Source organism: Eleutherodactylus coqui, chromosome 1 (assembly GCF_035609145.1).
Source record: "Eleutherodactylus coqui strain aEleCoq1 chromosome 1, aEleCoq1.hap1, whole genome shotgun sequence".
Classification (NCBI taxonomy): Eukaryota; Metazoa; Chordata; class Amphibia; order Anura; family Eleutherodactylidae; genus Eleutherodactylus; species Eleutherodactylus coqui.
The window spans coordinates 520,847,998-520,875,759 of NC_089837.1; the positions used below are offsets into that span (position 1 = coordinate 520,847,998).

The following is a 27,762-nucleotide window of genomic DNA, read 5'->3' on the forward strand; positions in this document are numbered from 1 at the left end:
GCCCCTATGTACAAGAATATAACTACTATAATACTGCCCCCTATGTACAAGAATATAACTACTATAATACTGCTCCCTATGTACAAGAATATAACTACTATAATACTGCCCCCTATGTACAAGAATATAACTACTATAATACTGCCCCTATGTACAAGAATATAACTACTATAATACTGGCCCCTATGTACAAGAATATAACTCCTATAATACTGCTCCCCTATGTACAAGAATATAACTACTATAATACTGCCCCTATGTACAAGAATATAACTCCTATAATACTGCTCCCCATGTACAAGAATATAACTACTATAATACTGCTCCCTATGTACAAGAATATAACTACTATAATACTGTCCCCTATGTACAAGAATATAACTACTATAATACTGTCCCCTATGTACAAGAATATAACTACTATAATACTGCTCCCTATGTACAAGACTATAACTACTATAATACTGCCCCCTATGTACAAGAATATAACTCCTATAATACTGCCCTCTATGTACAAGACTATAACTACTATAATACTGCCCCCTATGTACAAGACTATAACTACTATAATACTGCTCCCCATGTACAAGAATATAACTACTGCAATACTGCTCCCCTATGTACAAGAATATAACTACTATAATACTGCCCCCTATGTACAAGAATATAACTCCTATAATACTGCCCCCTATGTACAAGAATATAACTCCTATAATACTGCCCCCTATGTACAAGAATATAACTCCTATAATACTGCCCCCTATGTACAAGAATATAACTCCTATAATACTGCCCCCTATGTACAAGAATATAACTCCTATAATACTGCTCCCCATGTACAAGAATATAACTCCTATAATACTGCCCTCTATGTACAAGACTATAACTACTATAATACTGCTCCCCATGTACAAGAATATAACTACTATAATACTGCCCCCTATGTACAAGAATATAACTACTATAATACTGACCCCTATGTACAAGAATATAACTCCTATAATACTGCTCCCCATGTACAAGAATATAACTACTATAATACTGCCTCCTATGTACAAGAATATAACTACTATAATACTGCTCCCCTATGTACAGGAATATAACTGTTATAATACTGCCCCTATGTACAAGAATATATCTACCATAATACCCCCCTATGTACAAGAATATAACTACTATAATACTGCCCACTATGTACAAGAATATAACTACTATAATACCCCCCCTATGTACAAGAATATAACTACTATAATACTGCCCCCTATGTACAAGAATATAACTACTATAATACTGCCCCCTATGTACAAGAATATAACTACTATAATACTGCCCCCTATGTACAAGAATATAACTACTATAATACTGCCCCCTATGTACAAGAATATAACTACTATAATACTGCCTCCTATGTACAAGAATATAACTACTATAATACAGCCCCCTATGTACAAGAATATAACTACTATAATACTGCTCCCTATGTACAAGAATATAACTACTATAATACTGCCCCCTATGTACAAGAATATAACTACTATAATACTGCTCCTATGTACAAGAATATAACTACTATAATACTGCCCACTATGTACAAGAATATAACTACTATAATACTGCTCCCTATGTACAAGAATATAACTACTATAATACTGCCCCCTATGTACAAGAATATAACTACTATAATACTGCTCCTATGTACAAGAATATAACTACTATAATACTGCCCACTATGTACAAGAATATAACTACTATAATACTGCCCCCTATGTACAAGAATATAACTACTATAATACTGCCCACTATGTACAAGAATATAACTACTATAATACTGCCCACTATGTACAAGAATATAACTACTATAATACTGCCCCCTATGTACAAGAATATAACTGCTATAATATTGTCCCCTATGTACAAGAATATAACTACTATAATACCGCCCCCTCTGTACAAGAATATAACTACTATAATACTGCCCCCTATGTACAAGAATATAACTCCTATAATACTGCCCTCTATGTACAAGACTATAACTACTATAATACTGCCCCCTATGTACAAGACTATAACTACTATAATACTGCTCCCCATGTACAAGAATATAACTACTGCAATACTGCTCCCCTATGTACAAGAATATAACTACTATAATACTGCCCCCTATGTACAAGAATATAACTCCTATAATACTGCCCCCTATGTACAAGAATATAACTCCTATAATACTGCCCCCTATGTACAAGAATATAACTCCTATAATACTGCCCCCTATGTACAAGAATATAACTCCTATAATACTGCCCCCTATGTACAAGAATATAACTCCTATAATACTGCTCCCCATGTACAAGAATATAACTCCTATAATACTGCCCTCTATGTACAAGACTATAACTACTATAATACTGCTCCCCATGTACAAGAATATAACTACTATAATACTGCCCCCTATGTACAAGAATATAACTACTATAATACTGACCCCTATGTACAAGAATATAACTCCTATAATACTGCTCCCCATGTACAAGAATATAACTACTATAATACTGCCTCCTATGTACAAGAATATAACTACTATAATACTGCTCCCCTATGTACAGGAATATAACTGTTATAATACTGCCCCTATGTACAAGAATATATCTACCATAATACCCCCCTATGTACAAGAATATAACTACTATAATACTGCCCACTATGTACAAGAATATAACTACTATAATACCCCCCCTATGTACAAGAATATAACTACTATAATACTGCCCCCTATGTACAAGAATATAACTACTATAATACTGCCCCCTATGTACAAGAATATAACTACTATAATACTGCCCCCTATGTACAAGAATATAACTACTATAATACTGCCCCCTATGTACAAGAATATAACTACTATAATACTGCCTCCTATGTACAAGAATATAACTACTATAATACAGCCCCCTATGTACAAGAATATAACTACTATAATACTGCTCCCTATGTACAAGAATATAACTACTATAATACTGCCCCCTATGTACAAGAATATAACTACTATAATACTGCTCCTATGTACAAGAATATAACTACTATAATACTGCCCACTATGTACAAGAATATAACTACTATAATACTGCTCCCTATGTACAAGAATATAACTACTATAATACTGCCCCCTATGTACAAGAATATAACTACTATAATACTGCTCCTATGTACAAGAATATAACTACTATAATACTGCCCACTATGTACAAGAATATAACTACTATAATACTGCCCCCTATGTACAAGAATATAACTACTATAATACTGCCCACTATGTACAAGAATATAACTACTATAATACTGCCCACTATGTACAAGAATATAACTACTATAATACTGCCCCCTATGTACAAGAATATAACTGCTATAATATTGTCCCCTATGTACAAGAATATAACTACTATAATACCGCCCCCTCTGTACAAGAATATAACTACTATAATACTGCCCCCTATGTACAAGAATATAACTGCTATAATATTGTCCCCTATGTACAAGAATATAACTACTATAATACCGCCCCCTCTGTACAAGAATATAACTACTATAATACCGCCCCCTCTGTACAAGAATATATCTACTATAATACTGCCCCCTCTGTACAAGAATATAACTACTATAATACTGCTCCCTATGTACAAGAATATAACTACTATAGTAATGCCCCCTATGTTATATTATCCCTACTTTTTGTAATATTTATTAGTATAACTTTCCTCACATTGTACACCGGAAATCTTGGTAAACAGACCCGCCAGTGAAGGGCACAGTTTAGCATATATACTGCGTTTTTAAATGATGCCAGTGTTCCCTCCAGAGACTTTCATAGCGTCTGGCGTCTATTTTCCACAGATAAGAAAGGCAACCCTTGGCCTGTTTATACCTGTTATGTAAATGTCCTCCATGCCCAGAATTCCCCTCGGGTGGAGGAATCTAAAACAATGATTGACTTCCATTGTAGAAATTGTCACATTTCCATGTCTGTGCTCAGCTGAAGTCTTTTCTATGGAGACAGGCTTTTTTCTAATTATTTCATACAGAGTACTCCTAGCCAATGACAGGATGAAGGGGCTTTATCGGCTGCACCAGTCATGTGGAGGGTCTTCCCTGCCGTGTAGTAAATTGGTATGATTTTAAGAAATTACAGGAAATGACCAGAATTTCATAACTGAGAAGACCCCATCAACGAGGGTGGGGTAAGGCTGACTGATCCTTAGTGGGATGATAGAGAAGTCGTCCAGTTCTCCGTGATTACGTTTCTACATGTCTCTAGTGCTGAGAACCTCCAGAGACATTTCCAATGATAGATTCACAAACGGGATGGAAAAGTACCTCTATGGTGCCACCTATTGGAGGGGCTTCCCTACATGTCAATCTCTGACCTTTTGTCAGACCTTGCAACATGACTAAGGATATGTTGTTGTTAGCCATTTAGTCGTTCACGACTCTAAAGGCGAGCTCCCTCCATGTTTTTCGGGTTTGCACGGCTTCTTTCAGTTGTGTGATATCCATGCCAGTATCAGCTCTGACAGTATCAGCCATCATGTTCTTTGGTGGCCAAGTATTCTTTTGCCACTGATCTGTCATTATAGCTTTTTCTAGCAGCTCTGCTCGCATTACATGGCCATCATCTTGTCCGCCGTGAGTCTGAGCCCGGTCGTCTTGTCCGCCGTGAGTCTGAGCCCGGTCGTCTTGTCCGCCGTGAGTCTGAGCCCGGTCGTCTTGTCCGCCGTGAGTCTGAGCCCGGTCGTCTTGTCCGCCGTGAGTCTGAGCCCGGTCGTCTTGTCCGCCGTGAGTCTGAGCCCGGTCGTCTTGTCCGCCGTGAGTCTGAGCCCGGTCGTCTTGTCCGCCGTGAGTCTGAGCCCGGTCGTCTTGTCCGCCGTGAGTCTGAGCCCGGTCGTCTTGTCCGCCGTGAGTCTGAGCCCGGTCGTCTTGTCCGCCGTGAGTCTGAGCCCGGTCGTCTTGTCCGCCGTGAGTCTGAGCCCGGTCGTCTTGTCCGCCGTGAGTCTGAGCCCGGTCGTCTTGTCCGCCGTGAGTCTGAGCCCGGTCGTCTTGTCCGCCGTGAGTCTGAGCCCGGTCGTCTTGTCCGCCGTGAGTCTGAGCCCGGTCGTCTTGTCCGCCGTGAGTCTGAGCCCGGTCGTCTTGCCCGCCGTGAGTCTGAGCCCGGTCGTCTTGCCCGCCGTGAGTCTGAGCCCGGTCGTCTTGCCCGCCGGGAGTCTGAGCCCGGTCGTCTTGCCCGCCGGGAGTCTGAGCCCGGTCGTCTTGCCCGCCGGGAGTCTGAGCCCGGTCGTCTTGCCCGCCGGGAGTCTGAGCCCGGTCGTCTTGCCCGCCGGGAGTCTGAGCCCGGTCGTCTTGCCCGCCGGGAGTCTGAGCCCGGTCGTCTTGCCCTTCAGTGATATATCGGGTCTTAAACGATTCAGGCCTGCTCTGTTACTCTCGCCATCCAGGGCATACGCAGCAGCTTTCGCCAGCACCACAGCTGAAACTCATTAATCCTCCTATCAGCTTTTTTCGCTGTCCACCTTTCACATCCATCCATTGCTATGGGGAAAATGGTGGTTTGCACTATCCTGCATTCATTTGCTATACCAATATCCCTACTTTTTCAGATCTTGTCCATGTTTAGCATTTACTAAGGCTATAAGCCAAACCAAAGTCTTCCACTGAAGGAAAAAAGAACCTTCTGCCGACACGCTGTTTTCCACACATCAGTGCAGAAGAAGGCGACTGGTTGGCTGGGTGAGAGGCTTTGACGACAGTCTGCAGTGGGTATTGTTTTGCCTTGGCAGAGCAGCAAATAGGCTACAGAAACAGTACCCTGAGATTCAGGGGCATAGCTGAAGGCTTATGGGCCCTGGTGTAACATTATTGCCCCATTCCCTGAACCCTTGCTCCACAAATATTTTTTTAGCTGCCACTCATGGTCTACCGAGAACTTTCCGCTGCATCACTTTTAGGTAATCCCTACAGTGCAGTTACTTCCAGGGATCACAGGTGGCATAATCTCAGATTCAAGCCATTCATGTTCCCTTTTCTTCTCCATCTGGTCCCTGACAGCTTCTTTCAGCCATGATTTCTGCTCACTTTATCCCGTTGTTGCCTACATTGCCCTTTCAGTACCCTCCATAGTAATCATGCCCCAATAAAGTGATAATGCCTCCACAGTGCCCACCACCAGAAATATCCCTTTATGACCCCTAGAAGGGAATAGAGTGCCATATGTTCCCTCACAGACTGCTATTTTCAAAACAGAGCTGCTATCGCCTGGCTCCCCCAAGAATCTTCATACCACTGCAGTACCTCTGCTGACCTGCGTATTCAGCATATCTCAACACCTCTTCTTGTCTCCGGCTCTTCAGAGACTCTGAGCAGAAAAGACAGCCGAGTACTACACTGCCACAAGGATTCAGGGGCCCAGGCAACTGTAGCCCTTAGTGGTGAGGGAGGCCTTTTTGCCCCAACACCCAGATTAGGTGTCTGGTCACGTGTGACCCCTGTAGCTATGCTCCTGCCCAGACTCATGTCAGTAGACCTCACTCGTACCTAGCCAACTCATACCATGCTCTGCATTGATGAGGGTAGGAGCCCAAAACGGTCACCCGCTTGCAAATGGGTGTTTTCCTTTTTCGTATGGAGAAGATTCTGTTTTAGCTTACATCCTTAGGGCTCATGCATAAAATTACATATATACAACCCATACGCTCTGCCGGCAAAGACCCAACAAAAACTGCGTATGGGCTGAGTATGGCACTGCGCATGCCCGGGAATGTAACGTCACGGACATGCACAGTGTGATTTTTTTTTTTTTAAATTCCCGCTATGAACAGAGTGGGAAAGCTTATCGAACTGCTGCCCATACACAATTTATTGCGTACGTGTAGCGTATCCTACGCAGAGAAACTGAGCATGATGGTGTGCATAGACTAGTGAAAGTCCATTGACTTTCATTGCCTCCATTCACTGCATGCACACGTAATATGCGGTAAAAACCCGCCCGTGGCCATGAGCTTTAGTCCTTTTCACAAGGCCTGTTAAACGGTTGCATGTTGCCTATTTATATAGTAGTCCCCTTCCAGTAAATGGCGGTAGAGGTACAGTTTTCCTTCTTCCTGGAAGGAGAGCTTATTTGCATACCAAATTTCCCAGGAGCGCACTGCATGGCCTATAAGTCTCCCAACGCCACTCTCCACAAGGAGAATCGGTATGCTCGTCCCCCAGCCTCGCGTCTATAAGTGTGAAAGATATCAGCTGCTCCTCTTAAAACGACTTCCATTATAGAATCTTGTTTCTTTAACCAAACCCAGTAACCATTGATTCCCTTCATTTGAAACACGTATGTTAAATATTACCTCCACATTTTCGGATTTGTAGTAAATGCCCTAATAGGGGGATTGATCTGTGTTTTTAGTGCCTTGTTTTTCCTCTGTCTTCCATCAGAACACGTCTCGGTTGTCCATCATGAACCACTTTAAAGGGAAAGGCGTCTTGTAGTTCTCAAAGAGCCAGATTGAAGGCTTGGGTTTCACTGATAATATTTACCATCTGCGGTGTTCAGCTCTGCTTCGCGTTAACTCAAACATGAGGATATGGGGAATCGGGGCAGATAAGGATCAGAAGTGGTGAAAGCCGAGGGAGCCGTGTCTGCTTTCTCCTCCTTGGTCCTTCTGCTGAAGCTCCCTCACCTGTAAATGTATCCTGACTGCCGCTCATCTTACGTGGTTGGAAACCTATTTACAGATAAGCTATTAGGTAACAACTTCTACTCGGGACTCCCCTTCCTCTACAAAGAAGAGTTCCTTCTTCTGGAGGATCTTTGGTACATCCCATAAGCTTTGGCATTATGTACATTAGATGTAGCATTTGTTGTGCCTCTAAAATGGCCTGTAATTATCTTCTTTAGGATAAGTGCTACTTATTATCCCATCTTCATGTCAATCAATCTACTATAAACCAATAAACCAAGTTATCTTTGTGTTCATAACATTTGGGATTCTAACATACAACAGGTAGGTGGACATGCCATGTCAGTGACAGATTTAACTTTGGGCTACAACTGAGGGCTGCACCTCGTGGACCCCTGTTTTGTACGCTTTAACTCCCTTTTGAGGGCTCTGTTCTTCGCTTTAGGGACTCCTAGTTCTTCATTCCAGGAGTAAACTTTGGTACAGAGGTTGCTGACACAAATAAGTCAGAGGCAACATAGCATAGCATGAGAAATACAGACAGAGACCTAGTCCGTACATCAGCCGAGGTCAGGACTGGGTGCAGTTCATGCAAAACTAAGAGATTGGTGCAGGGTCACGGCAAGATGAAAACGGGTAAATTGTAGACACAGAACAGCCCAAGGTCAAGACAGGAAGAATCTGGGAGAGCTGGGTATACATATAAAGATAAAATCGGGAGTCAATCAAGAAATATAACATCTTTGTAAAAACTATCCCTCTGGCACCATTCAGTAGGGAGGGTGCCTTAAATAACCCAGGAACCACCAGAATTGGTTGTGGTCAGGAAAGCTAGGTGCACATGCTGGCCCCTTAAAAGGTAGGGTGACCACATGTACACCCTGCGGGAGTCACAGATTGCTGGAGAGACAGTGCGACATCGGTCACACCAAAGGGGCTGTGGACACTGTCAGATGCAACTCAGGGGTGGTGAGAGGGACTACCAATCACAGCCCTAACCGATTGCCACCAATGGGACCTTCTGGTCAACCTATCTGAAGATGCCATCGTGGGAATACCCATTAAATCAAAGAGTTTTTGGAATGGTTCATTGACTAAAAGTGTAGGTACCATAATGCAAGCTCACGGGGCTGTTTTGAAGCCCTTGGGTATGGGATTTCTGCTTAGGTTGGCTTGATATTCTTTTATAATGAGGGTTGAAAACCTGCGTAGAGTTCCTTTGAGTGGCAAATTGCCCAGTGATATGGAAAGGGGCCATGACCAAGAGGCAAGACCTAATGTCTTAGGTTGCAATAACTTTCTATCATTTTGGGCTCCATTGGTTTTCTTGCAGGATCGCTGCCTTCTAGGTTAGGGCTACATGGAAAATCTTTGTAGTGTGAATTTTTCCAGTTGTAACGGTCAGCAGTCCAGGGGAATACTGAGAGTTGCCCAGAATTAAGTGCACCCCTGTGAACTGCTGGGAGAGTGCTGTTACTCAATAGTTGAAATGGTAAAGGTGTAATGACCTGTGTGGGAGGGTCAACCAGGTCAAGAGCATAAGGGTTTATACAGGTAGGTCAACTTGGTGTCTGTTCCCCTCAGTCATTAAGGTTGTTTAATATTGTTGAAAATGGATTTAGAATCTTTTGCTAAAGTAATTTATGGTATTATTACTTTAATGAAGTGTGATCTAGCAGATTTGTGATGCCGAGAAGGGGCATACCGGGTAGGAGTGACTGTGAGCATAAGAGGCGTGGTACACATAGTAATGGCTAGAGTCGGGTTCCCGCTCAGAGTTGTGGTTGATGTCGTAGTGCCGAACGAGCACGGTGTGCGCACGTCACGGGAGGAAGCTTAACGTGTGCTGAGCAGTAGGAGAGCGAGAGTAGATGAAGCCTGCATGAGCCATTGCCTAAGTGCACCCAAGTCCGCCAGAAGACTATATGGTCAGGGAATAGAGGCTGCTAGGGGAAAATGCAGGACCAGTGAACCAAACTGAGCCAGTCGCAAGGCTGTAACCCAATCTGCTGTTTCCGCCAGACTGTCACGTTTTGTATACCGCTATCTCCAAGTTTATCTTCAGTAAAAGGACAGCAACAACTGTTTGGGCAGGGCCGTTCTAATACCCAAGTGGGCCCAGTGCTCTGATATTAAAGTGGGTCCTCCTTTCACTGTCGCCTCTCCCATCCCTATCCCCAATTTTTTTGTAGTAGTAGTAGAAAAAAAAGCAAATACTCATACTCCCCTAACTCGGACTCAGCAGAATGCAGGCTTTCCCATGATCTCCACTCACCTCAAGGCCTAGTAGTCACATGCCCAGCTAAGCACTTGATCACTGTGGCCAATCGCCGACTCTAGTGAGTACAGAGAACGGTGATTGGCTGCAATGGTCACGTGCTTCAACAGGCACATGACCTCTGGACCCAGAAGTGAGTGGAGATCGGGGTAGCAGAGAGGCGCAATAGGTCGTGTCTAGCTTTATAGTTTTTTTTTTCAATACACTTTAATAGTTTTCAACTGTACCCGCATCCTGAGGGCACACATATAGCTGAAACTGGTGCCACTGCCAGAGGATGAAGTGCAGATGAACCATTTGCCTTATGATTAAAGCGGCCCGGTGTTGAGCAACGTGTAGCATTTTTTTGTCTCCTGCGCCATTTCAGCAGACCCGACAAGACAGCAGCTATGACCGCTATGATTTGGTTTAACGTTGTACCACCTCCAACCCTGGGCTGATGGATCAGAACCCCCTGGCCCAGCTGGTGAGACCTCAGTCGGCTTACAACTTCACATTACAAAAAGTGCCCATGTATTTCCAGCCTTAAGCAAAAATCTTCCACCATATTGACTATTTTTGCTGCTGACGGCTCAGAACTCGATTTCATTTTAAAGCAAAAAACCCTTTTTATCGCGACCTGATATAAATTTCGCAGCATTTTTTTTTTACAATCCGCAGACCATCAGAGGGAGCAGTGACAGCTCCAACAACACTTTAGGCATTCATTACATGTGTGTCAGCAGAGCGGAGAGGGATATCATGGATGGATATTATGCCGGGGTCAGCGTGGTCAGCTTACCCAATGATCACAATCACACGGACAGACTGGAAAATGCCAGATGGATCAATAAATTAATAGGTGCTGTAACCTTCTAGCCTTTTTGAAGTGCTTTAATGGAAAACACGAGTTCCTGCCTTTTACTTTTTGTTACTTTGCTGACAACTACGCCTGACATCTATTTAGCAGCGATGGTCTCTAAAATGATAGGCTGCAGAATGTTTTTGGCGTTTTTTTTTTCCACTCTTCCCGGGAATCGCTCTCTAGTTCTAACACAATTCGGATAATGAAGCCGCCGCGTCGTATTACACTAAGGAAATGTTTCCTTCGCAGAGTGGACCTCTTGCCTACATGTGAACGAGGGGGGCATTTTTTTTTTGTGAATGGAGCAAAATTTAGAGGAGAACGAAACTTTAGGCTCACCTTAATGTTCTGAAATGACTAAAGGGACGTGGAAGGTTCAGTGCTGCGACATATCCTGATACAAATGAGGACAGTATAGTTAGATTGTGTAGAAATCCCTTTAATTACATACATGGCATCATTAGATCATGAAGTTACCTGTTGGGCCCAGGTAAGTGTTGTGCCATAATGGTGCCTAATATATTGTCTCTAATGAAGGTGGCTACAGCAGGGTATAGATGCCCATGTCTGTGCCTATGACTGTGCCTAGTACAGTGTGTTCTCCTATAATGGAGTCTAAGGTGGTGAGCCTATGGGTTCTATGGGACGATTCCTGGCCTGATGTAACAAACAGCGATTAACAAAGCATGTCGATCGGCGCTTATTCACGTTTCGCTTCAATTGTTTGTCCCTATCGAGCCGGCTCTACATCTTTTCTTTAAAATGGGGAGATGTACACCTGACCAGCAAGATTTTTTGTTTCCTCATAATGAGGCTGTGGAAAAGGGCCTTAAGATTGGGGGATGGCACAAAACGCCGGTCGTAGGGGGTAACAGAGTGCCACTACATTAGGGGTGGCACGGCGCCCCTGTACTAGGGGGTAACGTAGCATTCCTGTCCTAGAGGGTAATGGAGTACCACTGTATTAGGGTTGGTGCTGCGCGCCTTACATAGGGGGTAACCATGTCACTACATTAGGAGGGAGCATGGCACCTCTGTCCTAGGAGGTAGCAGTGCCACTACATTAGGGGCTGGCATGGCACCCATTCAGTGCTAGCTAACACAATGCTAGCTTCATGCTTTTTTGGCATGCATGTGAACAGCCCATCAACAGCTACTTCTTTTCATGTCTTGGCACTGAAGAGTCTGTTCAAAATCGACCATCTATGACTGATACCTTCTGCCAGGACAGATGTGCCTTCACCTTTTACATGTATTCTAGGAACGAAGGATGACTTGACACTCGGTCCTCATATAAGATGGATGTGCACATATTCATAGGGAGGGGAGTTGCGGGCAACCTATGCTTAGGCCTTCACACTCCACTCCATGGGCCACAGAGCATCTTCCCCCATGGCTAGCCCCTATATAAATGAGTCTGCAATTTTACTGCAAATGTTAGTGAGTTCCTAAAATAATACAGTGATGGGGATCTTAACAAGTTCCTTTGAGTTTTTCATGCTGTTGTACTGCTAATCCTCATGTATTCATATGTTACTCTTGTGCTGTACAGTAATATGGTATTTATTCTCTTCCATTGTAGAGTCGGTGGATGACTGTCCCAGTAACTGCTATGGGAATGGAGAATGTGTCGCCGGAAACTGCCACTGCTTCCTGGGATTTCTTGGACCAGACTGTGGAAGAGGTGAGAAAAAATGTCGTCTTCTTCTTAAGGTGAAAACTAGAGGCGTACGTACCATCCCGATGGGCCTTGGAGAAAGGGAGCTCATTTTTAGGTTGGTCTCATCCCTACTTTAAAAGGATTGTGCCAAGTTAAAAAGTTATCTCCCATGTGAATAAGGAATAACTTTATGATCCATGAGGGTCTGACCACTGGAACTTGAATGGGGACCGTGCAGGTGTTCCACCACTCCATTCACCTCAGTGACAGCACTGAAGATTACTGAATTCAAGCCATTCGGCTATTTATGGCAGTGTCCTTGATGTGGATGGAGGAAACACGCATCTGTGCAATCGCTGCTCTCTTTGTGCAGGGACCTTCAGAAACCCGATTCTTGGGAATAGGGGAGGTTCCAGCAGTAAGACCCACCTTGAACATAAAGTTATCACTTATCCTGTGGCTAGATTACTTTATAATTTGGCACAACCCCCTTATTAACTGGTGAGAACCTGAAGAGGGATGTGGACTCTGTTAGGGCTGCAATGCCAGCAATCAATGAAGGGGAAAATAAACTATGAAAGTGATGCAACATACCTCCTAACATTGGAAATGCCCATTGGTGGAATAATATTGGGCTCCATTTCCTGTTCATCCAAGAAGACATACAAAACCTCTTCAGATCAGTTTAATGGGACAATCCATCAGAACAACGGAAAAAGAAACAAAACTTGGAAGGTATAGTACTGGTGGCTAGTAGCAGGCCTGACAGGGGCATCATCGGCGATGTCTCATAAACCTACCGGAAGCTTCGACATTAGAAGTCCACATTGCAGGTTTTTGGAACCTAACCAGACCAGAAGACTCGGTGATGTCACCTGTCAAATGCAGCGATGCCTGAACGCCACGGTAAATGTATTGCATTTAGATCATAGAATCATAGAATGGTAGAGTTGGAAGGAACCTCCAGGGTTATCGGGTCCAACCCCCTGCTCAATGCAGGATTCACTAAATGATCCCAGACAGATGTTTGTCCAGCCTTTGTCTGAACACTTCCATTGAAGGAGAACTCCCCACCTCCTGTGGTAACCTGTTCCACTCATTGATCCCCCTCGCTGTCTAATATCTAATCTGTGTCTCCTCCCTTTCAGTTTCATCCCATTGCTTCTAGTCTTTCCTTGTACAGATGAGAATAGGGCTGATCCCTCTGCACTGTGACAGCCCTTCAGATATTTGTAGACAGCTATTAAGTCTCCTCTCAGCCTTCTCTTCTTCAAACTAAACATTCCCATATCCTTTAACCGCTCCCCATAGGACATGATTTGCGGACCGCTCACCATCTTGGTAACTCTTCTCTGAACTCGCTCCAGTTTGTCTATGTCTTTTTTAAAGTGGGCTGCCCAGAACTGGACCCAGTATTCCAGATGAGGTCTGACTAAGCATGAGTAGAGGGGGATAATGACCTCACGTGATTTAGACTATATGCTTCTCTTAGTACATCCCAGAATTGTGTTTGTCTGTTTGGCTGCTGCATCACTTTGTTTCTCCTTGTTAAATACCATTCTGTTAGTCGCCGCCCACTGTTCAAGCTTTTCTAGATCTTTTTGAATCCTCTCCCTCTCTTCCCTAATGTTAGCTATCCCTCCTAGCTTTGTGTCGTCGGCAAATTTGATCAGTTTCCCATCAATTCCCTCCTCCAGATCATTTATAAAAATGTAGACCAATACTGGGTCCAGGACAGAGCCTTGTGGTACCCCACTTGATACATTCTTTCACTTGGATGTGCAGCCATTTATGACCACTTTTTGCGTACGATCACTCAGCCAGTTGTGAATCCACCTAACAGTTGCCCTGTCAATGCCATATTTGGTCATTTTTTTCAATAAGTATGGTATGAGATACTTTGTCAAATGCTTTACTAAAGTCAAGGTATACTATATCCACCACATTTCCCTGATCAACCCAGTCGGTGATTCTGTCATACAAGGAAATTAGATTAGTCTGCCATGACTTGTTTGTTACAAACCCATGCTGGCTCTGTTAATTACTCCATTTTCATCCAAGTACTTGCATACATGCTATTTAATAATTTATTCAAAGATCTTTCCCAGTATAGAAGTCAGGCTCACAGGCCTGTAGTTTCCTGGATCCACCACCTTCCCTTTTTTGAAGATAGGGATAATATTTGCCCTTTTCCTCATCTTCTAGGACTTTTCCTGTTCTCCAGGAATCTTCAAAGATTAAGGCTGTAAGTGAGTTAAGTGATTCAGCAATTGCCTTTGCTGCTTCCTTTTGTATCCTAGGATGTAATTAATCTGGACTTTGAGACTTAATTTATTTAAGATAGCTGTGTGTTCCCTCACCATCTCTTCTTACAGATACCCTGCATTATTTTATTACCCCAATAACACAGGGAAGATCAGCTGATCTTCCATCTACTTTCTGAGAGAAAACAGATACAAAATAGAAATTTAAAAGTTCGTCCTTCTCAACATCATTCTTAACCAATTCACCATTTTCATCTCGTAAGCATCCAATAGCATCTTTGACTTTTTTTTTGCTTTTGACATATCCCCAAAATCCTTTTTTATTGCTTTTGGCCTCTGTTGCAAGCCTCAATTCATTATTAGCTTTAGCTTTTCTAACACTTGCCCTACAGTTTCTGCAGGCCGCATTATATTCTTTTTTTAGATATTTCCCCTCTTTCCATTTGATAAACATAATGTAAGTCCTGTGTTCATCCATCCTGGTATCTTTAACTGCTTCCCATTCTTCCTTCTTTGAGGGATTGTTAACGATTGTGCTTTGAGGATCTAATTTCGCAATATTTGCGAACCTTCTTGGACATTTGGGAAATATACATTTGGGCAGCTAAGTTTTGACAACCACTTTAAGGAATGCAGTGGTGTCAGGCAGCTTTTGGAAAGGGCCTTATTTTTCTCTAAATATTAGTATGGGGCCCCTCCTTTTCTGGAGGTCAAAGAGTACAAATAGGATAATGAAAGAGGTAGGCTCCTTTCCACAAGCGATATGATATTGTGTTATCCACAGTGATAATCCGGCCGCGGATAATGCAGTGAACACTTTCCATAGACTTAAAGGGGTTGTCCCGCGCCGAAACGGGTTTTTTTTTTTTTCAACCCCCCCCCCCCGTTCGGCGCGAGACAACCCCGATGCAGGGACCTAAAGGAAGCTTACCGGAGCGCTTACCTTAATCCCCGCGCTCCGGTGACTTCAATACTTACCGGTGAAGATGGCCGCCGGTATCCTCTTGCTCCGTGGACCGCAGCTCTTCTGTGCGGTCCATTGCCGATTCCAGCCTCCTGATTGGCTGGAATCGGCACGTGACGGGGCGGAGCTACACGGAGCCCCATAGAGGACTGCAGAAGACCCGGACTGCGCAAGCGCGGCTAATTTGGCCATCGGAGGGCGAAAATTAGTCGGCTCCATGGAAACGAGGACGCTAACAACGGAGCAGGTAAGTAAAAAACTTTTTATAACTTCTGTATGGCTCATAATTAATGCACAATGTATATTACAAAGTGCATTATTATGGCCATACAGAAGTCTATAGACCCACTTGCTGCCGCGGGACAACCCCTTTAAGTATGGAAAGCGCAGCCTGAGATCAACGAACAGAGAATCCTAGTGATTCTCCGCTCATGGAATTCAAATCGCGGCATGCTGCAATTTTCCGTGTTGAGCCTATCCGTAGGCTCATCGCGGAGACCTGTCATTTCTCCCCCCTGCTTCCCCGCAGCAGAATATCACTAGCGATATTCCGCCTCGTCCGTGGACAGGGGGCCGCAGTGTACCCTGGAAACAGACAGTTGAGTTTCATATGCTGGTCTTGGCATATAAAAAGTCCTGCTGGAGTGAGATTCATCAAATGTATTAAAGTGACGCTTGGATTTCTAAACAAAGTTCTGTCCCAGGATCGGTGGGCGAGGTGGTGGATTACCTTTAGTTGTTCTTCACTTCCAGCCCTCCAATCTGTGGGTTCCAGGGTACTGTTTTTGGCCATCCAAGATGGCTTACGCAAGCTTCAGACTACCTAATTCCCCAAAGTGCATTGGTAGTGTTAGATTACCAGTGCACTATACCTGGTCACTCGCCAATACTGATCACATGTATTTCAAAACTTGCAGCAGCCATCTTGGGCAACCAAAATTGAGATTTGGAATCGTTGGATTGGAGGGAAGAAACCGAAGAGACGCGTAGAGAAGCTGGAGGGTTGTGGAAGTGTCTTAATACATTTCTCTTATTGCAGCTTCTGGGGAAAATTGTTGTAAGAGTTCATTTACACAAGCCGGTGCAATATCAGGCTGCGATTCCTCTATACAACTGCAATGTTTCTCTTTCAATGCACAAGACTCGCGCATTACAATCGCCCGTGTAAATGCACCCTCATTCTTTTTTCTTCTTTGCCCCTCAGCATCCTGCCCCGTCTTGTGCAGCGGTAATGGGCAGTACATGAAGGGAAGATGTCTCTGCCACAGCGGCTGGAAAGGTGCCGAATGCGATGTCCCCACCAACCAGTGCATTGACGTAACCTGCAGCCACCACGGTACCTGCATTATTGGAACCTGCATCTGCAATCCAGGCTACAAGGGAGAGAACTGTGAAGAAGGTAAAAAAATAGAAATCTATTATCGCCAACAGCGCCGTTCTCATTTTCATTCATTTTTATACATGATTCCACTTGCTATGAATAATAAAAAAAAACAATAAGATGGTTTGAATTTTTGCCCTTGGCAAAGTTAGAATAGACTTAAGAAGGATAGATAAGAATACAAGACAGTGGGGGAGGGGAGGGGGCGCAGCTCATTTCTGGTCTGGTTCCAAAACCGGCAAAACGTCCCAAGATGGAAAATCAATTTATAACAATTATATTCTTGGATCTTGTTCTGGGAGATGTAAAAACCTGTGCAGACACGGGTGCCTGAGGCGACGTGTGAAATGTTGTCCCCCCAGCAAAAAATAAAACTTTTGCAGGAATTGAAAGGACCAATACACAAGATACCCAACATGTATCTGAAGCATCGAGACTTGTCTGAAGTAAGAGAGTAATAATACCCCTAGTAGCGGCCCCACTAATAAGTGACCAGGTTAGGAGCACCAGGAGTAATAGTGCCCTTAGTAGTGCCCCCACTAGTAATAGTTACCTGGTTAAGGAAGCAAGTAGTAATAGTGCCCTTAGTAGTGACCCCACTAGTAATAGTGGCCTGGGCAGGAGCACCAGTAGTAATAGTGCCCCTAGTAGTGACCCCACTAGTAATAGTTGCCTGGTTAAGGAAGCAAGTAGTAATAGTGCCCTTAGTAGTGACCCCACTAGTAATAGTTACCTGGTTAAGGAAGCAAGTAGTAATAGTGCCCCTAGTAGTGACCCCACTAGTAATAGTGACCTGGTTAGGGAAGCAAGTAGTAATAGTGCCCCTAGTAGTGACCCCACTAGTAACAGTGACCCGGTTAGGGGAGCAGTAATAATGCCCCTAGTAGCAGCCCCACTAGTAACAGTGACCTGGTTAAGAGCAGCAGAAGTAATAGTGCCCCTGGTAGTGCCCCCACTAGTAATAGTTAACCAATAAAGAGCAAGTAGTAATAGTGCCCCTGGTAGTGCCCCCACTAGTAATAGTTAACCAATAAAGAGCAAGTAGTAATAGTGCCCCTAGTAGTGACCCCAATAATAATAGTGACCCAGTTAGGAGCACTAGTAGTAAGTTACCCCGAGTAGTGCCCTCACTAGTAATAGTGCCCCAATTAAAGGAGCAAGTAGTAATACTGCCCCTAGTAGTGCACCCACTAGTAATAGTGACATGGATAGGAGCACCAGTAGTAATAGTTCCCCCACTAGTAATAGTAGCCCAGGTAGGAGCACCAGTAGTAATAGTGCCTCTTGTAGTGGCCCCACTATTGATAGTGACCCGATAAGGGTTGCCAGTAGTAGTAGTGGACCCACTAAAGATAGTGCCCCTAGTAGTGGCCCCACTAGTAATAGTGACCCGATAAGTGGTGCTTGTAGTAAAAGTGACACCACCACCACTACCATAGTGCCCCAGTAGTAAGTGACCCCTGTAGTGGACCTTCAGACAGGCAGCAAATCGCACAAGCATTGCATTCTACCTACAGCTCTGGTCTGGTGGTCACCGCACTGTAATCAGTCTGTTACCCCTGACCTCTCACTTGCCTGGAGTCTGCGCTGCATATTGGACAACATCTGCCTACAGGAACGCAGATGCTGGGGGGAGAGGTCAGTATCACAGACTGAATACTGCGGAGCGGCTCGGTGACCGGAGCTGCGGACAGAGAGAGTGCAATGCATGCTGCCAAGCCGGCTAGTAGCTGGCAAATACTTTTTACACAGTTAGTTGGAAACCTGAGGACCTGCTGACTGCTGCATGATGCGGCAAGCTCAGGTCCCTTCATGGTAAGGCCACCGCTGCAAGCAGAACCTGGTCCACTGTGCAGGAAGCAGGGGGCATCATTGACGTCATTGTGCCAGCACAATGCTTATAGGGGCTCTGAGACCACCAATATCTGCTCATTTGTAAAGATTACACTATGGAAGCTTAATAACGCAATACAAGAAGCTTCCTGCGGAGGTGGGATGGGGAGGATGACGGCAGCAAAGAGTCGTCTTAGTTCTCACACTCCCCTCTATTAGATCCCAGTCCTGGATTCACAATCCTCATTGACACAAAACCATCTTTCTAGTGAAACCCGCTCCGCTGCAATTGCGCTGTTATAGAGGAGTTCTTGACATAAATTATTTAAGCTTTGTCATATAGTCCAGTTCATAGCTGGCTGAAGAACACAGGATATATCGGATCTCATTAGCTAAGCTTGCTTACAAGTCTAAGGCCCTCACAGCTGGAGTTGATATTTCTCCTGCTTCTCCTGATGGGTACTATTAGGTGACGTGTGCCTTTAAGAATGCAATTCTGCTGCAAGAAATTAGATTCATTATACGGATTAAAAGGATTTGGATTGTGTTAACATGAACATTTGGTAAAATGTTCCTGAAAGTTCACAGCTCTACTGTTGCCTTTGCTAATAGAAGCTGGGATTCATATTATATGAACATTTATACATTGTTGCCCCCTGCTGACATGTATGCATTGTTTAAGCTACCAAGAGTGACACTGCTGTGCGCACTTCATCTGTCTCACAAATGTTATATTATAACTACTATAATATTGCCCCCTATGTACAAGAATATAACTACTATAATACTGCCCCCTATGTACAAGAATATAACTACTATAATACTGCCTCCTATGTACAAGAATATAACTACTATAATACAGCCCCCTATATACAAGAATATAACTACTATAATACTGCCCCCTATGTACAAGAATATAACTACTATAATACTGCTCCTATGTACAAGAATATAACTACTATAATACTGCCCCCTATGTACAAGAATATAACTACTATAATACTGCCCTCTATGTACAAGAATATAACTACTATAATACTGCCCCCTATGTACAAGAATATAACTACTATAATACTGCTCCCTATGTACAAGAATATAACTACTATAATACTGGCCCCTGTGTACAAGAATATAACTACTATAATACTGGCCCCTGTGTACAAGAATATAACTACTATAATACTGGCCCCTATGTACAAGAATATAACTACTATAATACTGGCCCCTATGTACAAGAATATAACTACTATAATACTGCCCCCTATGTACAAGAATATAACTACTATAATACTGGCCCCTGTGTACAAGAATATAACTACTATAATACTGGCCCCTGTGTACAAGAATATAACTACTATAATACTGGCCCCTATGTACAAGAATATAACTACTATAATACTGGCCCCTATGTACAAGAATATAACTACTATAATACTGTCCCTATGTACAAGAATATAACTACTATAATACTGGCCCCTGTGTACAAGAATATAACTACTATAATACTGCCCCCTATGTACAAGAATATAACTACTATAATACTGGCCCCTGTGTACAAGAATATAACTACTATAATACTGGCCCCTGTGTACAAGAATATAACTACTATAATACTGGCCCCTATGTACAAGAATATAACTACTATAATACTGGCCCCTATGTACAAGAATATAACTACTATAATACTGCCCCCTATGTACAAGAATATAACTACTATAATACTGCCCTCTATGTACAAGAATATAACTACTATAATACTGCCCCCTATGTACAAGAATATAACTACTATAATACTGCCCCCTATGTACAAGAATATAACTACTATAATACTGCCTCCCATGTACAAGAATATAACTACTATAATACTGCCCCCTATGTACAAGAATATAACAACTATAATACTGTCCCCTATGTACAAGAATATAACTACTATCATACTGCCTCCTATGTACAAGAATATAACTACTATAATACTGCCCCCCTATGTACAAGAATATAACTACTATAATACTGCCCCCCTATGTACAAGAATATAACTACTATAATACTGCCCCCTATGTACAAGAATATAACTACTATAATACTGCCCCCTATGTACAAGAATATAACTACTATAATACTGCCCCTATGTACAAGAATATAACTACTATAATACTGCCCCTATGTACAAGAATATAACTACTATAATTCTGCTCCCTATGTACAAGAATATAACTACTATAATACTGCTCCCTATGTACAAGAATATAACTACTATAATACTGTCCCTATGTACAAGAATATAACTACTATAATACTGCCCCCTATGTACAAGAATATAACTACTATAATACTGCCCCTATGTACAAGAATATAACTACTATAATACTGCCCCCTATGTACAAGAATATAACTACTATAATACTGCCTCCTATGTACAAGAATATAAGTACTATAATACTGCCCCCTATGTACAAGAATATAACTACTATAATACTGCCCCCTATGTACAAGAATATAACTACTATAATACTGCCCCCTATGTACAAGAATATAACTACTATAATACTGCCCCCTATGTACAAGAATATAACTACTATAATACTGCCCCTATGTACAAGAATATAACTACTATAATACTGCCCCTATGTACAAGAATATAACTACTATAATTCTGCTCCCTATGTACAAGAATATAACTACTATAATACTGCTCCCTATGTACAAGAATATAACTACTATAATACTGTCCCTATGTACAAGAATATAACTACTATAATACTGCCCCCTATGTACAAGAATATAACTACTATAATACTGCCCCTATGTACAAGAATATAACTACTATAATACTGCCCCCTATGTACAAGAATATAACTACTATAATACTGCCTCCTATGTACAAGAATATAAGTACTATAATACTGCCCCCTATGTACAAGAATATAACTACTATAATACTGCCCCCTATGTACAAGAATATAACTACTATAATACTGCCCCCTATGTACAAGAATATAACTACTATAATACTGCCCCCTATGTACAAGAATATAACTACTATAATACTGCCCCCTATGTACAAGAATATAACTACTATAATACTGCCCCCTATGTACAAGAATATAACTACTATAATACTGCCCCCTATGTACAAGAATATAACTACTATAATACTGCCTCCTATGTACAAGAATATAACTACTATAATACTGCCCCCTATGTACAAGAATATAACTACTATAATACTGCCCTCTATGTACAAGAATATAACTACTATAATACTGCCCCCTATGTACAAGAATATAACTACTATAATACTGCCCCCTATGTACAAGAATATAACTACTATAATACTGCCTCCCATGTACAAGAATATAACTACTATAATACTGCCCCCTATGTACAAGAATATAACAACTATAATACTGTCCCCTATGTACAAGAATATAACTACTATCATACTGCCTCCTATGTACAAGAATATAACTACTATAATACTGCCCCCCTATGTACAAGAATATAACTACTATAATACTGCCCCCTATGTACAAGAATATAACTACTATAATACTGCCCCCTATGTACAAGAATATAACTACTATAATACTGCCCCCTATGTACAAGAATATAACTACTATAATACTGCCCCCTATGTACAAGAATATAACTACTATAATACTGCCCCCTATGTACAAGAATATAACTACTATAATACTGCCCCCCATGTACAAGAATATAACTACTATAATACTGCCCCTATGTACAAGAATATAACTACTATAATTCTGCTCCCTATGTACAAGAATATAACTACTATAATACTGCTCCTATGTACAAGAATATAACTACTATAATACTGCCCCCCTATGTACAAGAATATAACTACTATAATACTGCCCCCCTATGTACAAGAATATAACTACTATAATACTGCCCCCCTATGTACAAGAATATAACTACTATAATACTGCCCCCTATGTACAAGAATATAACTACTATCATACTGCCTCCTATGTACAAGAATATAACTACTATAATACTGCCCCCCTATGTACAAGAATATAACTACTATAATACTGCCCCCCTATGTACAAGAATATAACTACTATAATACTGCCCCCTATGTACAAGAATATAACTACTATAATACTGCCCCCTATGTACAAGAATATAACTACTATAATACTGCCCCCTATGTACAAGAATATAACTACTATAATACTGCCCCCTATGTACAAGAATATAACTACTATAATACTGCCCCCCATGTACAAGAATATAACTACTATAATACTACCTCCTATGTACAAGAATATAACTACTATAATACTGCCCCCTATGTACAAGAATATAACTACTATAATACTGCCCCCTATGTCCAAGAATACAACTACTATAATACTGCCCCTATGTACAAGAATATAACTACTATAATACTGCCCCCTATGTACAAGAATATAACTACTATAATACTGCCCCCTATGTACAAGAATATAACTACTATAATACTGCCCCTATGTACAAGAATATAACTACTATAATACTGCCCCTATGTACAAGAATATAACTACTATAATTCTGCTCCCTATGTACAAGAATATAACTACTATAATACTGCTCCCTATGTACAAGAATATAACTACTATAATACTGTCCCTATGTACAAGAATATAACTACTATAATACTGCCCCCTATGTACAAGAATATAACTACTATAATACTGCCCCTATGTACAAGAATATAACTACTATAATACTGCCCCCTATGTACAAGAATATAACTACTATAATACTGCCTCCTATGTACAAGAATATAAGTACTATAATACTGCCCCCTATGTACAAGAATATAACTACTATAATACTGCCCCCTATGTACAAGAATATAACTACTATAATACTGCCCCCTATGTACAAGAATATAACTACTATAATACTGCCCCCTATGTACAAGAATATAACTACTATAATACTGCCCCTATGTACAAGAATATAACTACTATAATACTGCCCCTATGTACAAGAATATAACTACTATAATTCTGCTCCCTATGTACAAGAATATAACTACTATAATACTGCTCCCTATGTACAAGAATATAACTACTATAATACTGTCCCTATGTACAAGAATATAACTACTATAATACTGCCCCCTATGTACAAGAATATAACTACTATAATACTGCCCCTATGTACAAGAATATAACTACTATAATACTGCCCCCTATGTACAAGAATATAACTACTATAATACTGCCTCCTATGTACAAGAATATAAGTACTATAATACTGCCCCCTATGTACAAGAATATAACTACTATAATACTGCCCCCTATGTACAAGAATATAACTACTATAATACTGCCCCCTATGTACAAGAATATAACTACTATAATACTGCCCCCTATGTACAAGAATATAACTACTATAATACTGCCCCCTATGTACAAGAATATAACTACTATAATACTGCCCCCTATGTACAAGAATATAACTACTATAATACTGCCCCCTATGTACAAGAATATAACTACTATAATACTGCCTCCTATGTACAAGAATATAACTACTATAATACTGCCCCCTATGTACAAGAATATAACTACTATAATACTGCCCTCTATGTACAAGAATATAACTACTATAATACTGCCCCCTATGTACAAGAATATAACTACTATAATACTGCCCCCTATGTACAAGAATATAACTACTATAATACTGCCTCCCATGTACAAGAATATAACTACTATAATACTGCCCCCTATGTACAAGAATATAACAACTATAATACTGTCCCCTATGTACAAGAATATAACTACTATCATACTGCCTCCTATGTACAAGAATATAACTACTATAATACTGCCCCCCTATGTACAAGAATATAACTACTATAATACTGCCCCCTATGTACAAGAATATAACTACTATAATACTGCCCCCTATGTACAAGAATATAACTACTATAATACTGCCCCCTATGTACAAGAATATAACTACTATAATACTGCCCCCTATGTACAAGAATATAACTACTATAATACTGCCCCCTATGTACAAGAATATAACTACTATAATACTGCCCCCCATGTACAAGAATATAACTACTATAATACTGCCCCTATGTACAAGAATATAACTACTATAATTCTGCTCCCTATGTACAAGAATATAACTACTATAATACTGCTCCTATGTACAAGAATATAACTACTATAATACTGTCCCCCTATGTACAAGAATATAACTACTATGATACTGTCCCCCTATGTACAAGAATATAACTACTATAATACTGCTCCCTATGTACAAGAATATAACTACTATAATACTGTCCCTATGTACAAGAATATAACTACTATAATACTGCCCCCTATGTACAAGAATATAACTACTATAATACTGCCCCTATGTACAAGAATATAACTACTATAATACTGCCCCCTATGTACAAGAATATAACTACTATAATACTGCCTCCTATGTACAAGAATATAAGTACTATAATACTGCCTCCTATGTACAAGAATATAAGTACTATAATACTGCCCCCTATGTACAAGAATATAACTACTATAATACTGCCCCCTATGTACAAGAATATAACTACTATAATACTGCCTCCTATGTACAAGAATATAAGTACTATAATACTGCCCCCTATGTACAAGAATATAACTACTATAATACTGCCCCCTATGTACAAGAATATAACTACTATAATACTGCCTCCTATGTACAAGAATATAAGTACTATAATACTGCCCCCTATGTACAAGAATATAACTACTATAATACTGCCTCCTATGTACAAGAATATAACTACTATAATACTGCCCCCTATGTACAAGAATATAACTACTATAATACTGCCCCCTATGTACAAGAATATAACTACTATAATACTGCCTCCTATGTACAAGAATAGAACTACTATAATACTGCCCCCTATGTACAAGTATATAACTACTATAATACTGCCCCCTGGCTTTTGTACATGAATCTAGCTGATATAAATATGGATGTGAATGAGTTGGCATGTACATTCTCCAGGATGTGGTTAGATATTGTATTATAATCTCTTGTTTTGTGTCCAGTTTCTGAGCCGGATGGCCCCTGAGGACACTTTCACCCCATTGTTGAGAATGGTCCACTCACTGAAAAAAAGAATGAAATCCCACAAAGACGGTGTATCTAATCCTATCCCAGCAGCCATAAACCTGGGGGTGGGGGTGATAATGGTCTTTGTATCTGACCTCTCATGAAAGGATCTCATTTCAACATGAAAAATGGCCCTCGGATTATGATAAATGGGGCGCTGTGACACGTACATTCTCCTCTCATAATCCCCGGTCGTGGAGCTGAGGCAGCAGAATACCCTTCTCTATGTGACAGAGACCCTTTTAAAAACCTGCCTCCCTTTTTTCTATTGACCTTCAGAGTAAGTGATTAATGACGGAGCGCTCCGTGTTTGTCATCTGTTGGAGGCTCCACTCTCGCAGCGCTCATCCCATCTGCCGCGGCGTCTTGTAGCACACTGCCCACCGGCCTCATTCACACTCCCCTTTATTTGCTATTCATTATAAGTCAGTGGAGCTCCTAAATAAATGCTATGAAACAACTTATATAAATGTTGCCAATTAATTAACAATCAGCGTTTAAATTAAAAAATCCGTTTCTCCCAAAATAATTTTTTTTAACAAATGCTTTTACTAAACCTTTAGAAAATGTAACAAGAATCCTCTAGGAGGGGCAACCATTACATAGGAAAGAGGAGAAAAAGAAAAGTTTTACCTCCGTTTTGGATTTCTGTTTGTGTTCCATTTTTAGAGCATGGAAACAGAAGTTGGGCTAACCCATATCTGCGCTAGAGATTCCATTATGGGAGCAGGAAAATGGAATCGCCTGGCTGAACTGATCCATCTTATGGAACCGAATTGCACTGAATGGACCCCATTCACTATAATGGGGTCTGTTCATTTCATTGTATGTAAGGCCGAATAAAGACATGTCCATCCAGTTCAGCCTACTAACCCCTAAGTAGTCCTGCATTGCACGACTTCTTCGTCAAGCACATCATGCCGGATCTGCTCTGTTTGCTGGGCCACGGTGATGCTGGGTTGGCAAACTGATAAATATTCCAGGAAACCTAGAATGGTAGAGTTGAAAGGGACCTTCAGGGTCATCGGGTCCAACGTGGTCATCAGGACCTTCAGGGTCATCAGGACCTCCAAGGTCATGGGGTCTAATGGGGTTATTGGGACCTCCAGGGTCACAGGACCAATGGGGTCATCGGATCCAACCCCCTGCTCAATGGAGGATCGCTAAATCATCCCAGACAGATATTTGTCCAGCCTCTGTTTGAAGACTTCCATTGAAGGAGAACTCCCCACCTCCTGTGGTAACCTGTTCCACTCATTGTTCCCTCTCACTATCTAATATCTAATCTGTCTCCTCCCTTTCAGTTTCATCCCATTGCTTCTAGTCTTTGCTTGTGCAAATGAGAATAGGGTTGATCCCTCTGCACAGAAGAGCAGCAAATGTACACGTAGTCTGCTGGATTTGAATCTGTGCTGGGAGACCCCAGTGGTCTAGTCCATCGCCTTAACCACTCGGTCATGACTGCACACAGTCTGAGTCGATCAGCTATTGATAACTTCTCCTGTTACAGAATTACAGACTTGTTTTAGATTTTGAATCATAGAAAAAACACCCCTCCTATGAGTTTGTAGGTAAACCCACCCACAGTAGGGTTGTCCTAGTATAGTTGACCTGTGCATAGGACCTAAAAGTGAATTACGAGAAGTCCATCCTGGTGGCCTCACGATACAA

At 41.4% G+C, this 27,762-nt stretch overlaps 1 protein-coding gene across 2 annotated transcripts in view; it reads left to right on the forward strand.

The window, feature by feature from the left end:
- Positions 1–27,762, forward strand: part of LOC136588774 (teneurin-4) — a 294,083-nt gene that overhangs the window by 145,119 nt on the left and 121,202 nt on the right. For both annotated transcript variants that reach the window (XM_066588238.1, XM_066588231.1), the window contains 2 exons: positions 12,423–12,524; positions 16,933–17,127. In XM_066588238.1, the coding sequence (XP_066444335.1) occupies positions 12,423–12,524; positions 16,933–17,127 (297 nt within the window). The remainder of the gene's footprint in view (positions 1–12,422; positions 12,525–16,932; positions 17,128–27,762) is intronic.